The sequence below is a fragment of the Peromyscus leucopus genome, chromosome 5 (assembly GCF_004664715.2).
Source record: "Peromyscus leucopus breed LL Stock chromosome 5, UCI_PerLeu_2.1, whole genome shotgun sequence".
NCBI classification, from domain to species: domain Eukaryota; kingdom Metazoa; phylum Chordata; class Mammalia; order Rodentia; family Cricetidae; genus Peromyscus; species Peromyscus leucopus.
In genome coordinates, this window is record NC_051067.1 from 40,484,462 (window position 1) to 40,497,418 (window position 12,957).

At 41.1% G+C, this 12,957-nt stretch overlaps 3 protein-coding genes across 3 annotated transcripts; all 3 read left to right on the forward strand.

Moving 5' to 3' along the window:
* The first annotated feature begins 219 nt into the window (after positions 1-219).
* Positions 220-1,828, forward strand: LOC114700360 (putative vomeronasal receptor-like protein 4). The gene has a single exon (XM_028879943.2). It carries the CDS (start codon positions 926-928, stop codon positions 1,826-1,828), a length of 903 nt encoding a protein of 300 aa, XP_028735776.1. The 5' UTR covers positions 220-925.
* Positions 1,829-3,928: 2,100 nt separating this feature from the next.
* LOC114700403 (transcription initiation factor TFIID subunit 9) lies at positions 3,929-5,116 on the forward strand. Its single transcript, XM_028880028.2, has one exon. It carries the CDS (start codon positions 4,116-4,118, stop codon positions 4,899-4,901), a length of 786 nt encoding a protein of 261 aa, XP_028735861.1. The 5' UTR covers positions 3,929-4,115; the 3' UTR covers positions 4,902-5,116.
* Positions 5,117-5,259: 143 nt separating this feature from the next.
* Positions 5,260-8,822, forward strand: LOC114700386 (vomeronasal type-1 receptor 3-like). The gene is given in 3 exon segments (XM_028879988.2): positions 5,260-5,285; positions 8,026-8,654; positions 8,657-8,822. Coding segments are annotated over 3 exon segments (762 nt in total). The 3' UTR covers positions 8,764-8,822.
* The last annotated feature ends 4,135 nt before the right edge of the window (positions 8,823-12,957 follow it).

Genomic DNA, 12,957 nt, shown 5'->3' on the forward strand with positions numbered 1-12,957 from the left:
AGTGAGACACCAGATCGGCACTCACAGATAACAAAAAACAAACCCCTCAACTAGGCACATCCAGTAAACCCAGCACTTAGGAGGTGGGGACAGGAAGGTTAGCAGTTCAAGTTCATCCTCACCTACATCCCAAGTTCAAAGCCAGCTCAACAGGTTAGAGAGTGTCTTCACATAGCTCAGTAGGTCTGAGCCTGTTCTTGACAGCTTAGGGGATCTCTGCTTCTTTCAGGCATCCAGGTTTGTCTGAAAATGTTTGTCAGCAGTCCTCATCATAGACACAGTAGGAGGGGCGGGGCCTAGTGAAGCTGGGATCAGTTTCAGGGACTTCCTGCAACTACTGAGTTGTTTACTTTTCGTGTTTAATGAGCTTCCTTCCCTGCAGAATGAAATGTTTCACCCCAGCCCCTTAGAACACTTTTTACCTCCCTTTCACATCACGTGTCTCAAGGAGCTTCGCTCCAAGAAGGAAAGTCTTAATCTTGGAGAAAACTGATACACAACAGGTGTGCAGAGTGAAAACAAGAGAGAAGCTAATACTTGGGATCGCACTGGTTTAAAAACATTTAGTTGCACATTTAGTGTGCAACGCTGCTCATGTTTAGTTTTTTTCTAGGAAAAAATAATCATGTAAATTTTAGAAGTGAGGGACACAAAGAAGTATTTTTTTAGGAAAGCAAATAGATGAATTAATGTGGGATTTGTGTCTAAAATATCACTATCATCAGCATGTCAGTGGAAATAAGAAAATGAAAAAGAAAAGCAAATACAATAATCATCTGCTTGCTAGAAAAGAACCATGTACATGTTCATATTTCATAAATTCCTCATGTAACATAGAGACAATCCAGGGAGTTGAAGTATGTCGGCTTCACTCATTTGTGTTTCTCAAAATGAATTTCCCTAGTTCTCATCATGAAGTCAAAAGATGATCTGGAGTGATCTCATCCAGCAAGTAATCTTCCTTTCTCTTATTGGACTTGGAATTTTAGGAAACATCCTTTTATTTATGAGACATGTACATATGTTTATCATGGGTTCTGAGAAAAAACCGATAGACCTTATCTTCACTCATCTGGCGATTTCAAACATAATCATTCTTTATACTTCAGGGATCAAATACATAACCACAGGCCTTCATTTCAAAAATGTTCTGGGTGACGCAGGTTGTAAAACTTTGGTTTATCTGGGAAGGGTGTCTCGGGGCCTCTCCATCTGCACTACCTGTCTCCTCAGCGTGGTCCAGGCTGCCACCATCAGTCCCAGGACTTCCTTGTGGAGAAAGCTCAAACCACAGAGCTCAAGGCAAGTTCTTCCCTTTCTCCTCCTCCTTTGGATCTTTAATGTTCCCATAAGCTCCAACTTGCTTTATCACATCACAGCAGGCAGCAGTCTGAACAGATCTAGAGCTGGGCTATACAGTGAGTATTGCTATATGCTGCCATCCGGGTATACAGTTAAATGGCTTTTTCTGTCTCTCATGGCTCTTCGTGATGTCATCTTTCAAAGTCTCATGGGCTGGAGCAGTGGGTCCATGGCTCTCTATCTGTATAGACATCACAAGCGTGTCCTCTACCTTCACAGCTCCAGGCTTGCAAATAGGGCCAGCCCAGAAGTCAGAGCTACATGGAGTGTTCTCGTTCTTATGACCTGCTTCCTCCTCTATTACTTGGGAGATTTCATTTCCTCCTTCTACATTGGGTCTGTCTTCACCCTTGATTCCATAATGCTAAATGCTAAGTTGTTTCTGGGAGTTGGCTATGCTGCTCTCAGCCCCTTTATCCTGATGATAAAGGGTTTCCACTTGGCTAGCTGCTGGCATGCTCACTGAGGAGTCAGGATGTTCTGTGACAGCCCCTCCAGGTACTAAAGGAGACACTGCACATTGTGACTTAAGAAAAGGACAGAGGGAAGATTAAAGAGTAGCCCCAGACTTCTTGCAGTGCATGTGGAGTTAACAAGTCATCCTACAGCTTCTCTCAATTCAGAGAGAGAGAGAGAAGAAAAGAAAGAGAAGAGAAGAGAAGAAAAGCCTGGTGTGGTGGTGCATGCCTTTAAATCCAGCACTCGGGAGGCAGAGGCACATGAATTCAAAGCTAGCGTGATTTTTGATTTGCATAGCAAGTTTCAGGGCAACCAAAAGAAAGAAAAGGAAGGGAGGAAAGGAAGGGGATGGAGGGAAGGGGAGGGAATGGAAGGGAACGTAACAGAAGGGAAGGAAAGGGAGAAAGAAAAGTTCAAAGGGCAGCATTCAGCCTCATTCAGTTCCAAACAGTGAGACACAAAGATGTCCTCGTAGGAAGTAAAGATGAGCAATTTAAGTACATGGGGTGCCACAGTTCTAAAGAATGGGAAGTTCCTGCTGTATTCACAGACACCAGTCTCCAGAAGATGGTGCAAATCCCAAAAGCAAGGAACATGAGCACTGCACAGCTGGTACTGAAGACTAATGAGAATTTCAGATTTCTAAAGGCGAAAACACGTGTATGTCTACATAAATCAGACCTGAAGAAATGCAAAAACGCAAGGAGGAATCACAAGCAAGAAGTGGAATCAGCCAAGATGTTGCACAGCAGAAGAAGGAATAAAGAAGCACAAATACACAATGGAGTTCATTCCAGATGTAAATAAAAATAAAATTATTATGACATTTTCAAAGTGGATGGAACTAGAAATTATTGTGGCAAGCAAGATAATCCACATTCAGAAAGACAAATACTGCATATTTTCCCTCATATCAGTCCTAGATTTAAATGTTTATATTTGTATCTCTGAGGGGGAGTTATGAAATTGGAGAGGGGGCCATGGGAAGGAAAAGAGAGGACTTAAGAGGGGGAGAAAAGAGGGTAATAGAACACATGCGATGTGAAAGAGGACGAGGCTAACCGAGGGAGGAAGAAGCAGCAAGCAGTGGGCAGGAGGGACAGAGTGAGGAGGAGGAGGAGTAACAGGAAGTGTCCAGGAAGTGTCATAAGGAAGCACACTACTGTGTATACTGTTTTCCAAAATCCGATGTTTTCAATGAATTATGTATTGGAAAAATCATGTTAGTATAGCATGCATGAGCTGGTAGTTTTTATGTCAGCTTGACACAGGTTAGAGTCATTTTGGAAGAGGAACCTCAATTGAGAAAATGCCCCCACCAGATCACCTGTAAGCCAGCCTGTGGTGCATTTTCTTGACTGATGATTAACGTGGGAGGGCCTTGCTAACTATGGACAGTGCCACCTCTGAGCTGATGGCCCTGGGTGCCATGAGAGAGCAAAGAGAGCAAGCCATTAGGAGCAAGCTAGCAAGCAGCACTCCTTCATGGCCTCTCATCAGGTCCTGCCTCAAGTTCCTGCCTCCCTTCCGTTGTTGATGGACTGCTTCCTGGATGTGGAAGCAAAATAAACTCCAGGTTTCCTCCCCAGGTTGCTTTTGGTCATGGCGTTTTATCACAGCAATAGAAATCCTAAGATAACACATAAAAAAAAAATACTGAAAATATACTGACAGAGAATAGTAGGCACATATTGCAAGATAAAATTTAAAACATAAGCCAGGCAGATTAATTATTTGAAAGAAAACATAATTTACAAATATGGCAGGAAGAGAAAGCATAAAAGCCTGAAGCTCTGGCTGAGCATGGTGGTACACATTTTTATTCTCAGCACTCTAGAAGCAGAGACAGATGGATCTCTGTGAGTTCAGATCCACACAACATGGGAAGAAACACATCAAAACAAAGAGCATTTTAAAAAAATCTGAAGCTTTTTTTTAGTGAATAAATTAAATATTTATGCACAAACATTACTACCTGATATGAAAATAAATTCCAACCCCAAGAGCATTCCCTCATGAATTCTTCCAAACATTTATTCAGGAAAAGGGCCACTACTACACAAAGGCTTCATTCACCATGGCATGTAAAAGAACACTTCCAGGCATCGGGCACGCAGAGCCGAGGCGCTGGCGGCTGCCCCCGGGGAGGGAGGACTATGAAGCTTCCGAACATCCTGCTCACCGGTACACCAGGGGTTGGAAAAACCACACTAGGCAAAGAACTTGCATCAAGATCAGGACTGAAGTACATTAATGTGGGGGATTTAGCTCAAGAAGTCTGATCACCGGATATCATGGAGTCTGGCAAGATGGCTTCTCCCAAGAGCATGCCGAAAGATGCACAGATGATGGCACAAATCCTGAAGGATATGGGGATAACAGAATATGAGCCAAGAGTTATAAATCAGATGTTGGAGTTTGCCTTCCGATATGTGACCACAATTCTAGATGATGCTAAAATATATTCGAGCCATGCTAAGAAGGCGACTGTTGATGCAGATGATGTGCGATTGGCCATCCAGTGCCGTGCCGACCAGTCGTTCACTTCTCCTCCCCCGAGAGATTTTTTATTAGATATTGCAAGACAAAGAAATCAAACCCCTTTGCCATTGATCAAGCCATATTCAGGTCCTAGATTGCCACCCGATAGATATTGTTTAACTGCCCCAAATTATAGGCTTAAATCTTTACAAAAAAAGGCATCTACTTTTGCAGGAAGAATAACAGTTCCACGGTTAAGTGTTGGTTCAGTTTCTAGCAGACCAAGTACTCCCACACTAGGCACACCAACACCACAAACCGTGTCTGTCTCAACAAAAGTAGGCACTCCAATGTCCCTCACAGGACAGAGGTTTACAGTGCAGATGCCTGCTTCTCAGTCCCCTGCCGTGAAAGCTTCAATTCCTGCAACATCAGCAGTTCAGAATGTTCTGATCAATCCATCATTAATTGGGTCCAAAAACATCCTTATTACCACTAATATGGTATCACAAAATACAGCCAATGCCCTGAAAAGAAAGCGTGAAGATGACGATGATGACGATGATGATGATGATGATGATGACTATGATAATTTGTAATCTAGCCTGGATGCATGTAATATGTGTACTTGGTCTTGAATCCATTGTACTGAAATGAAACAAGCATGTTGGATGTTCTAAATCTGTATTTTAGAAAATGGTATTTAATAAGTACACGTACTATGTTTTTCAATTGAAATGTTCAGTTTTAATAGAACTAGTAATGGTTTTTCATCAACCTTTATGCATAAAAAATAAAATTGTCATTTATCAATTTGAAAAAAAAAAAAAAGAACACTTCCAGACTCATTTGGTAAAACCAGCACCATGTCAGTACCATCAAGGTGCCTATATCAAGGAGAGCCTCTTGCTCTCAACTGTGTATCTGAGACTTTCTCAGAAAGTGGAATCTCCGGAGATGGATGACATTTGTCGTACTCTCAGGTGTGGAACAGGTCAAGGGAAAGAATAGGACGTGGCCTTTTCTGTGCCTGTAAAGCAAGTCCTTTCTAATTCCCTGCTTCAGAACTTTGTGATGGTGAAGAGACACAGACTGGGGACATAGGCAGCGAGACTCAGAACCTAGCTGCTGTTCACTTCCTCACTGCGTGTCCATTAAAGTAATTCAACTCCAGACTGTACTTCCAGGGATCACTTCTATAGTTTGTTACATACGGTAATTAAATTCCGATTAAGTCTGAAAGAGCTTCCAGAAGAAACCTATGTAGTAATTGTGGAGGGAGAGAGATGTGCCCCAGGGACGAGATTCCGCAGAGAACTTCTTTCTCCCCTACACACTGAGAAGTATGAAACCTGAAGCCCAGTGACAGGTTGTTGAAAACAAGACTGAATCCAGAAGGTTCAAACACAGCCCTGGAAGGCTCACCCGGCCAGAGGACTCACCCAGAGCCTGTCTTCCACCTCGGCCCTGCAGTGAGCACACCTGACCACTCTTTGATGTTCCTCCCTGGGGCTGCAAAATTCCCCTCTGAAGCACATCAGCTCCTTTTTCTTTGACTGTGAGGAATAGGGCTGGGCGAACCTGATCTCCACAGGTATGTACCACAGGCTGGAAAGATGGTTAAGTGCCAGGCTTCCATGCTTAGGAGCCAGTGCCTTTGGGGAGCTGGGGGCAGAGGGGTGTCTTTCCGTGTGTTGCCTCTTTCTTTTTGGGGAGAATAAGAAAGATACAAAAACGTCTCCAGTTCCTAGGGGGAAACAAACCAGAAACCCTTCCTTCTGTAAGCTCTGCCTTCACCTGTACCATGACTGCACCATTATCAGTTTCCACATAATGTCTTCATGGCATATTTGTCCCTTACACATGGACAAACTTTCTCTTAACCTATTAAGATCTTAATTCTACAAACCCCTGCCCTCGTGTGTGTGTGTGTGTGTGTGTGTGTGTGTGTGTGTGTTTAATGTTATGCTCTTATGCTCAAAGTCTCTCCTAATCTCATAAATAACATACTGTACCTCTGAATCAACTTCATCATTATATACTAGTATGATGGAGAAAACTGTTAACAATTAGTATTGAAAAATATTCTTTATCTTGGCCAGGTTATGCGTTGATATAATCCATTGTAAATTAGACTTAGTTTTCTGAAGCATCAAGCACTGTTGCCATTGTTAGTTGAGAAAACTGTGTCTGAAATGGGCACAGTTGCCTGCCTGAGTTGTTACCTAACTCAATGTACAGCACACCCTTTTAAGTAGTTTCCAACAATAATTCAAAAGCTGTTTAGGGAGGTAATTCCCTATTGTCCCTGCTACTGTTCAAATTGTTGGTCAAAAACTGCTGAAGTATTGTAATAGGTGTCTCAAAGCTTACCCCAAATCTGATTTGGAGCTTTGGGTCCTCACTAACACTATGTTAGGAATCCTGGGAAGATGGGAAATACTAGAACAGAATCATAAAATCATAAATATATTTGTTAATGACATGAGGGTATTGGGGAATAGTTTGAATTTTGTTTTTTTTTTAAGATTCTAGATGTCTGACTAAATTTTTAATCAACTCTTATTTAAACATACCAGTTACAGCTGTTCTTAATAGTATGCCTGGTGTTTTATTGCACTATGGGCTGAGAATTTCAAATTCCAAGATGCTATGTTTGTATGTATGGCTACAGATTGTAATCTCTCATCTTGCAGTCAAGGAAACTGAGGCTGAAAGACAGTACTTTGTGAGTGTTTCTGCTCATGAAGCTGCATCATCCCAGACTTGAGAAGACGCCAATATTCACACAGTTCTTGCTGCCAGTGATCTTGGAGATAAAAGATAAAAGACAGGTATAGAGGCACACAACTCTGGAGTATAAAGATATATGAGTCAAAGATAGAGTAACTAGAAACAGGACATAAAACAGATCTTTGCTATATTCATTTTAAAAGAAAATCAACATAGTAACAAAGCAAAAGGTGTTACAGAAAAAGAAAGGTCTCTCACTCTGAAAGATACTAATGCTGATGCAGTAAGATAGGGTTGTTTTCTTTCATATTGACTTTTGTTTTGCTTTTTGGACTGTTCTAGGGTTTTCATGGGGTGAGGGTTCAGACAGGTTCTTGTTATGTGACTGTGGCTGACCTGAAACTCTCTATATTGCCTAAGCTGAATATGACTATAGTGAATCTACAGTCATCCTCCTGCCCCACCCTTCTTCAAGAGCAAGTGAGCCACCATGCTTGGCATTTTTTTTCTAAAGAAGTGTCCACTAGGTGTGTGGGACAGGAGGTGGTAACAAAATTAAATAGGAAATGCAAGGAGGTATTTGGTGAGCATTTGAGTTTATTTCAACATATGCTGAGGTTCAAAATACATGGAATATGTAAACATTTAAACATGTGATTTAATTTTGCTAATATGGAAGTCTATTTGCTAATATAAATATGTTTTGTAATTTCAAATATTTTTATTTTCTCCCACAGATTCCACTTAAGGTACAAGATGCCCCATAAAGACAACAAGAAAAATAGGATTCTTTTGATTAAAGAAGAAAATCTTTTCTATTGCACATGTCAGGGCTATCTTTTATGTACCAGAAACACACTATGATATAAAATATATTTTATAGATACATATCATTTCCTCGAACTCTACTTAAAAGATCCCAAATTTTCTGCCCATATAGTTAGAAATGTTTTTTAATATTAGTGAAATAACAATATTCCTTCTTATAAGTGGACTTGGCACTGTGGTAAATATTTTTGTTTTTGTGAATCACATATGCACTTTTGTGGGCTCTGGGAAGAAATCTATATACCTTATTCTCATGCACTTGGCTTTTACAAATATTATAACGCTTTTCTCCAAGAGCATGCCAACGACAATTGCAGCTTTAGGTCTGAGACACTTCCTAGGTGATGTGGGCTGTCACATTATTGTTTATTTAGAAAGGATGGCCCGGGGCCTCTCCATCTGCACCAGCAGTCTCCTCACAGTGGTCCAGGCCATCATCATGAGCCCCAGAGACTCCTGGTGGGGGAGGCTCAGACTGAGGTCCACATGGTATATGCTTCTCTCCCTGCTCTTCTTTTGGATTCTCAATTCCTTGATCAGCATGAACCTCCTCCACTCCATCAGAAACAGAGTCACAAATACATTACAACTGAGTAACAATAGTTTATACTGTTATTTCAAAAAAGAAAGTCAGAAAATAAACAGCATGTTTCTCCTTCTTATGGTCCTGAGAGATGCTGTGTTTCAGGGAGCCATGGGAGGGGCCAGTGGCTACATGGTATCTCTTCTCCACAAGCACCACCAGCACATCCTCTACCTTCAGAAGGCCAAGCTTCTCTACAGAACTCCCCCTGAGCTGAGAGCTGCCCAGAGTGTCCTCCTTCTAATGCTCTGTTTTCTTTCCTTCTATTGGGCAGATTGTGTTGTCTCTTTGTATTTATCTTTCTCTTTGAAGAATGACTCCTTCACAATGCATTTTCAAAAATTTCTGACCCTTGGTTATGCAGTTCTCAGCCCGTTTATCCTGGTACACAGGGAAGGACACCTGGCTGAATGTTGGCATTCTCAGTAAGATTGGAGGAGCCACGTTGCTTCAGAAAAGGAGGTTTGAAATGGCTCTTAGTATTTTCTATGCCTTGTGTATGTTTTTTAATCAAGTAAGAAAAGCTTAAACAGGTAAAGACAGTCTCACACAGTACAACTGGGGGTGAGCAGCCTATGTCTGATACGAGGATCAGATCAAAGAGAGAGGGACCCAGGTATCTTCTCATTTACTTTCACATCATCTTTCAACATTCAGTGTGAACTCTGCATAGATAGATGGAGGTCATTTGGTGTGAACTCTGTATAGATAGATGGAGGTCATTCGGTGTGAACTCTGCATAGATAGATGGAGGTCATTTAGTGTGAACTCTGCATAGATAGATGGAGGTCATTCAGTGTGAACTCTGCATCGATAGATGGAGGTCATTTGGTGTGGACTCTGTATAGATAGATGGGGGTCATTTGGTGTGAATTCTGCATAGATAGATAAAGGTCATTTGTTGTGACCTCTGCATAGAAGGAGGTCATTTGGTGTGAACTCTGCATAGATAGATGGAGGTCATTTGGTGTGAACTCTGCATAGATAGATGGAGGTCATTTGGTGTGAACTCTGCATAGATAGATGGAGGTCATTCGGTGTGAATTCTGCATAAATAGATGGAGGTCATTCGGTGTGAACTCTGCATAGATAGATGGAGGTCATTTGGTGTGAATTCTGCATAGATAGATGGGGGTCATTTGGTGTGAACTCTGCATAGATAGATGGAGGTCATTTGGTGTGAATTCTGCATAGATAGATGGAGGTCATTTGGTGTGAATTCTGCATAGATAGATGGAGGTCATTTGGTGTGAACTCTGCATAGATAGATGGAGGTCATTTGATGTGAATTCTGCATAGATAGATGGAGGTCATTTGGTGTGAACTCTGCATAGATAGATGGAGGTCATTTGGTGTGAACTCTGCATAGATAGATGGAGGTCATTCAGTGTGAATTCTGCATAGATAGATGGAGGTCATTTGGTGTAAATTCTGCATAGATAGATGGAGGTCATTTGGTGTGAACTCTGCATAGATAGATGGAAGTCTCTCTCCACTGAGCTTTAGGTAGTGAAGAACAGCAGAGTGATGTGTCAACAATCTGCACAAATTACTGAAGTGAATCCCTTTGACTCAGGAACCTCATTTCTAGGAACTAATCCTTTAGATACATGTGTTCACTGAAGAAATACAATTTACAAATTACCTACATCATTCCAAACACATTGCCTAGATACCAAATGAGATGTACATTTGTTAGCTACTTGATAATATCCGGGGGCTGGGGAGTAATTCAGTGTCAGGGTGACTTTCTCTATGGACAAGGCCCAGGCTCAGCCTCCAGAACCAAAGCAAAGAGAACAACACAACAGGAAACACATCCGCAATTCCACACTTACAAGAGAATTATGGCATTGAGGACTGGTGGAGATGACTCAGCAGGGAAAGGCACTTACCACCAGACTGACACCTGAGCTTGACCCCAGGAACCACACGATTAAAGAAGTAAACGGACTTTCTTAAGCTGCCCTCTGATCTCTATATGTACCATGGCACATGCATGCTCCCCTCCCACAAATAAATGTAATTTTAAAAATTTACAAGATTTTTGGTGTGATATTTACAAGATGATAAGCTCAAAATATATTAATATAGAATGAAATATTTAAGTGAGTTTTAATTTAATAAAATAAAAACATGAAAATAATGGAATATAGTAATATCTTTAATTAGATTTGCTCTCCATCATTTTGCAAGAATAAAAAAACCATAAGAATTATTATATTTGAGACAATCTAGAATAACAGAAGTTTAATAAGTACTTCCTTTTACCTTTCTGAGTTATTTTGTTTTTAAAAATATGAGGAAACTGAAGAGATAGGTCAGCAGTAAAGATCACACACTGCTCTTGCAAAGGACCCATGTTTGATTTCCAGTACATCAAGTGATTCACAACTGCATATAACTTCAGGTCTGGAGAGATCAAGCATCTCTGCACTTCTCTGGCACCTGTAACCATGTGCACAGACACATACACATAACTACAAATAAAAGTGAACATTTTGGCTATTGTTTTTGAGACACAGTCTCATGTAATAACCCAAACTGGCCTCTTGCTTTAAGGCAGAGGCTGGCTGTCTTAACTAGGGTTTTATTGCTGTGAAGAGATATCATGAACACAGCAACTCTCATAAGGAAAACATTTAATTGGGGCTGGCTTACAGTTCAAGGGTTTAGCCCATTATCATCATGGTGGGAAGCATGGTGGCATGCAGGCAGACACAGCACTAGAGAGGGAGCTGAGAGTTCAACATCTGGATCTGCAGGCAGCAGTAAGTGAATGTCTACTAGACATGGCTTGAGCATTTGGGATCTCAAAGCCGCCCCCTCATGATGCACTTCCTCCAACAAGTCCACACCTTCTAATAATGCCACTCCCTATGAGCTAATGGGGGCCATTTTTATTCAAATCAACACAATGGCCTTGAACTCCTGATCTTCCTGTCCCTAATATTCCAACTGCTGGGATTAGAGGTATATGCCACTGTGCCTGGCTCAAATTTATGTTGGTGGTTGTGTTGAAGATCTGAGAGATGTAGGAATGGTGCTGGTCAGTGCTCCTGTTGACAGAAAAAGCAAGTCAAACTGGTAGAATGTGGAAAGAGCCACAGTAGCGTCTTTCATGGTGGGCATTTCCCTGCTCTGTTGAGGACATGATAGGAGAGGGGCATGGAAGGGCTTCTGGCTTACTGTGAAGATTTGGGTGTGGTTTTGTAGATATGTACTGTTTCTAAGAGTCACTTACTGCATTTAAGGTAAGTGTAGTTTTCTTCCTTATGATCCAGCAACCCCAACTACTCAATATACAGCCAAAGGAAATGAAATCAGAATGTTAGAGACACTTGCACTCTAAGTTTAGTCACAAAAGCATTCACTATGCACATGGGTTCAACCTAAGTGTCTGTCAATAGATCAATACATAAAACTGTCATATATAAACTGAATGAAATATTATTCATCCACACAAAGAAAGAAATCCTAAGGGTCTAGATGGGAATAGGAAGTGAGGAGCAATAGAAGAGGAGGAAATTGGTAGAGGATCAACCAAAACCTAGCAGGTATTAAAATGCCATAATGGAGCCAACTATTCTGAAGGCTGAAATAGATAAACAAAGGGACAAAAAGTAATCATCACCACAAAAGGAAAGAAATTATAACATGAATAAAATGCAAAGCATCCAGCCCACAATAAAGGTGGTGATGGTGGACAGAAATACAAACAGCTCTTCAATAGCCTAAAAGGAAAGAGGAGGAGGAGAGGGAAGAGAAGTAGAAGAGGAGGAGGAGGAGGACAAGAAGACAAAGATGAAAGAGAAGGAGAAGAAGGACAAGGAAAAGGTATCGCTGTCGGGAGGACCAGCCTCCAGCAGCATAAGGCTCAAAGGAAAAATCCACAGCGCGATGAAGTTAAGACTTTTCTGAGGGGTTTGGAGGGAGGAAAACACTCACATACATTCTCTCTTGATGGTTTCTTTTCTTTATTTTGTTCATGTTCTCATCACACTGTTCTCTTTCATGTTGAACAACTCTGTTGCTCCTACATTGCTCCATCCTATCATGTCTTTTTACAGTTTATATACCCCAACAAACTCTTTCAGGCAATATAAGAGTTCTAATTACCCAAGAACATCTGCAGCCCTCATTTGGGGCTACAAATCAAATTATAATCTGTAGCCTTGACTAGTCAGAATATTTTCACAAATTGAGGTCAGGAATGGGTGCAAGGAACTAATCATTTGCCAGCCAGCTATAATTGGGCTGTTTTTATATATATAACCTAGCCAAACAGTACAGCTGTGTGTTGTCATGAACAAAAAATTGGAAACATTTATCTAAAAAACATTAGCAAGGCATCTTGTCTAATATTAAGCCTTTTGAAACTTTGTTTCACCTAATGGTATACAAGAAACCTGTGACTTCATATCTCAGCATAAAGATTAAAGGAATTTGAGCCGGCCTAGCTCCGGGACACAAATGTTTTCCTAAATCATAAATCTAAGCTGTGATCTAAA

Bases quoted from the DNA above. Each gene is read 5' to 3' on its own strand.
- LOC114700360 (XM_028879943.2), top strand. From the start codon at position 926: ATGATCTGGAGTGATCTCATCCAGCAAGTAATCTTCCTTTCTCTTATT.
- LOC114700403 (XM_028880028.2), top strand. From the start codon at position 4,116: ATGGAGTCTGGCAAGATGGCTTCTCCCAAGAGCATGCCGAAAGATGCA.